A 2,140-nucleotide genomic window follows, 5' to 3' on the forward strand; every position below is an offset into this window, starting at 1 on the left:
CACCAGCCCCTGGCAACCACCATCCTATCCTCTGCTTCTGTGATTTGACCATTTTAGATTCCACATGTAAGTGGGATCATGCAGTATTTGTCTTTCTGAGTCTGACATTTCACCTAGCGTAATGTACAAAGTTTCAGTTATGCAAGATGAATGAGTTTTGAGATCTAATGTACAGCAAGATGGCTATAGTTAACCGTACTGTATTGTGTATTTGGTATTTGCTACAAAGGTGGATCTTGAATTAAGTCTTCTCACCAAACACGCAAAAGTAAAGTGGTAGCTATGTGGAGGTGATGAATACATTCATTAACTTGATTGTGCTGATCATTTCACAATGTATACGTATCAAAATATCAAACTGTACACTTTAAATATATGCAATGTTTATATGTCAGCTATACCTCCATAAAGCTATTTTAAAAAGAACTAATAGATTCCCAAGAAATAAGACAGGAGACAAGTTCTGCTAATGATGTAATTTCTCAATTTAATAGACAAGAGCAATAATCAATAATATGAACTCAGAGTTCACAATTTCTACTAATGAAATGGAAGGAAATGAGAGAATAACTGTAACAGAATGCAATTCAGGTTATCAAATATCTAATGGGCACTTATTCCATGCTGGATTCAAGACTGGGGTGTAGGATCTGGGGTTATGTGAATACATGTGTCTGTTATAACGATGAGCAAGCATCATTGAGAGAAGATTTTGCCCCATGGAAGAGTTTCTCCAGGGCCCCCTTCATCTCCCTGTTTCTTAGGCTATAAATGAAAGGTTCATCAATGGTGTGACCACTGTGTACATTGCAGAGGCAATTATGTTCTTGTCACTGGAGGTGCTGTATGAGGGGAAAAAATATAGCGCAATAATTGTTCCATAATACAGAGATACCACAGAGAGATGGGAGTCACATGTGGACAAGGCTTTGCAATTCCCCTTGGTGGGTGGAACCTTCAGGACGGTGGCCCCGATGCAGCCATAAGAGATCAAGATGCCTATTAGTGGGAGGATAATGACAACCACTCCTGCCATGAAAACGGCTAGCTCATAGAGGGATGTGTCTGAGCAGGAGAGTTTGAGCAGGACAGCAAGGTCACAGAGAAAATGGGGGATGGTGTTGTCAGCACAAAAGGACAGCTGGGACAGGAGAAGGGTGTGACACAGGTCATTGGAACAGGAGAGAATCCAAGATACAGTTACCAGTAAGGTACACAGTCCCTGTCTCATGATGGTGATGTAGTGGAGAGGGTGACAGATGGCCACGTACTGATCATAGGCCACTGAAGTGAGCAGGAAATCATCCAGATCAGTAAAAAAAAATACATCTGTGCTATGCACCTTGCATACGGGATGGATTGATCCTGGCTTTGCATGCTCATTAAGATCTTAGGGACAGTGATAGATGAAAAAGAGATGTCAGTGAGAGCCAAGTACCTGAGGAAGAAGTACATGGGGGTGTGGAGGCGGGTCCAGCCTGATGAGCGGAGGATGAGCATATTCCCCAGCACCGTGGTTAGGTACACGCCCAGGAACAGGGCAAAGAACATGCCCTGCTGCTCTGGCCGGATGGGGAGCCCCAGGAGGAGGAACTCAGACACGCAGCTCTGGTTCTCAGGCTTCATGCTCCTCTCCTGTCTGCTGAGGATGAAGGGGAGGGGGAAATGTCAGAGGCTTTGAAACTGTGATTATGGCCACCACACTAGGGTCTCTTAATACCTCGTGGAGAAAAAGAATAACTGCCCAATTTCCGTCATCACCTAGAGCTGCCAAAGCAAGTGACACCCTCAATGTTCAACATGATTCCTTTCAATGGGAACTAGAGCAAATTCATTCTCCTGTTTTCTTTTTAATTAGCCATGTTTCTGGCACTAAGCTACTGATTGGAGACACAAGAATAAATAGGACAGGGACTTCCCTGGTAGCGCAGTGATTAAAAATCCGCCTGCCAATGCAGGGGACACGGGTTCGAGCCCTGGTCCAGGAAGATCCCACATGCTGTGGAGCAACTGAGCCTGTGTGCCACAAGTACTGAGCCCGCGAGCCACAACTACTGAAGCCCACGCGCCTAGAGCCTGTGCTCTGCAACAAGAGAAGCCACCGCAATGAGAAGCCCGTGCACTGCAAGGAAGACCCAAC

General features: G+C 45.1%; 1 protein-coding gene across 1 annotated transcript; it reads right to left on the bottom strand.

Annotated features, from left to right (window-relative positions):
• Positions 1-677: 677 nt before the first annotated feature.
• Positions 678-1,626, bottom strand: LOC307054772 (olfactory receptor 1J4-like; the record flags this gene model as incomplete). The annotated part of the gene is given in 3 exon segments (XM_079706667.1): positions 678-781; positions 784-1,321; positions 1,324-1,626. Coding segments are annotated over 3 exon segments (945 nt in total).
• Positions 1,627-2,140: the final 514 nt, after the last annotated feature.

Source organism: Hyperoodon ampullatus (genome assembly GCF_949752795.1).
Source record: "Hyperoodon ampullatus genome assembly, chromosome: 6".
In the NCBI taxonomy this organism is placed as follows: Eukaryota; Metazoa; Chordata; class Mammalia; order Artiodactyla; family Ziphiidae; genus Hyperoodon; species Hyperoodon ampullatus.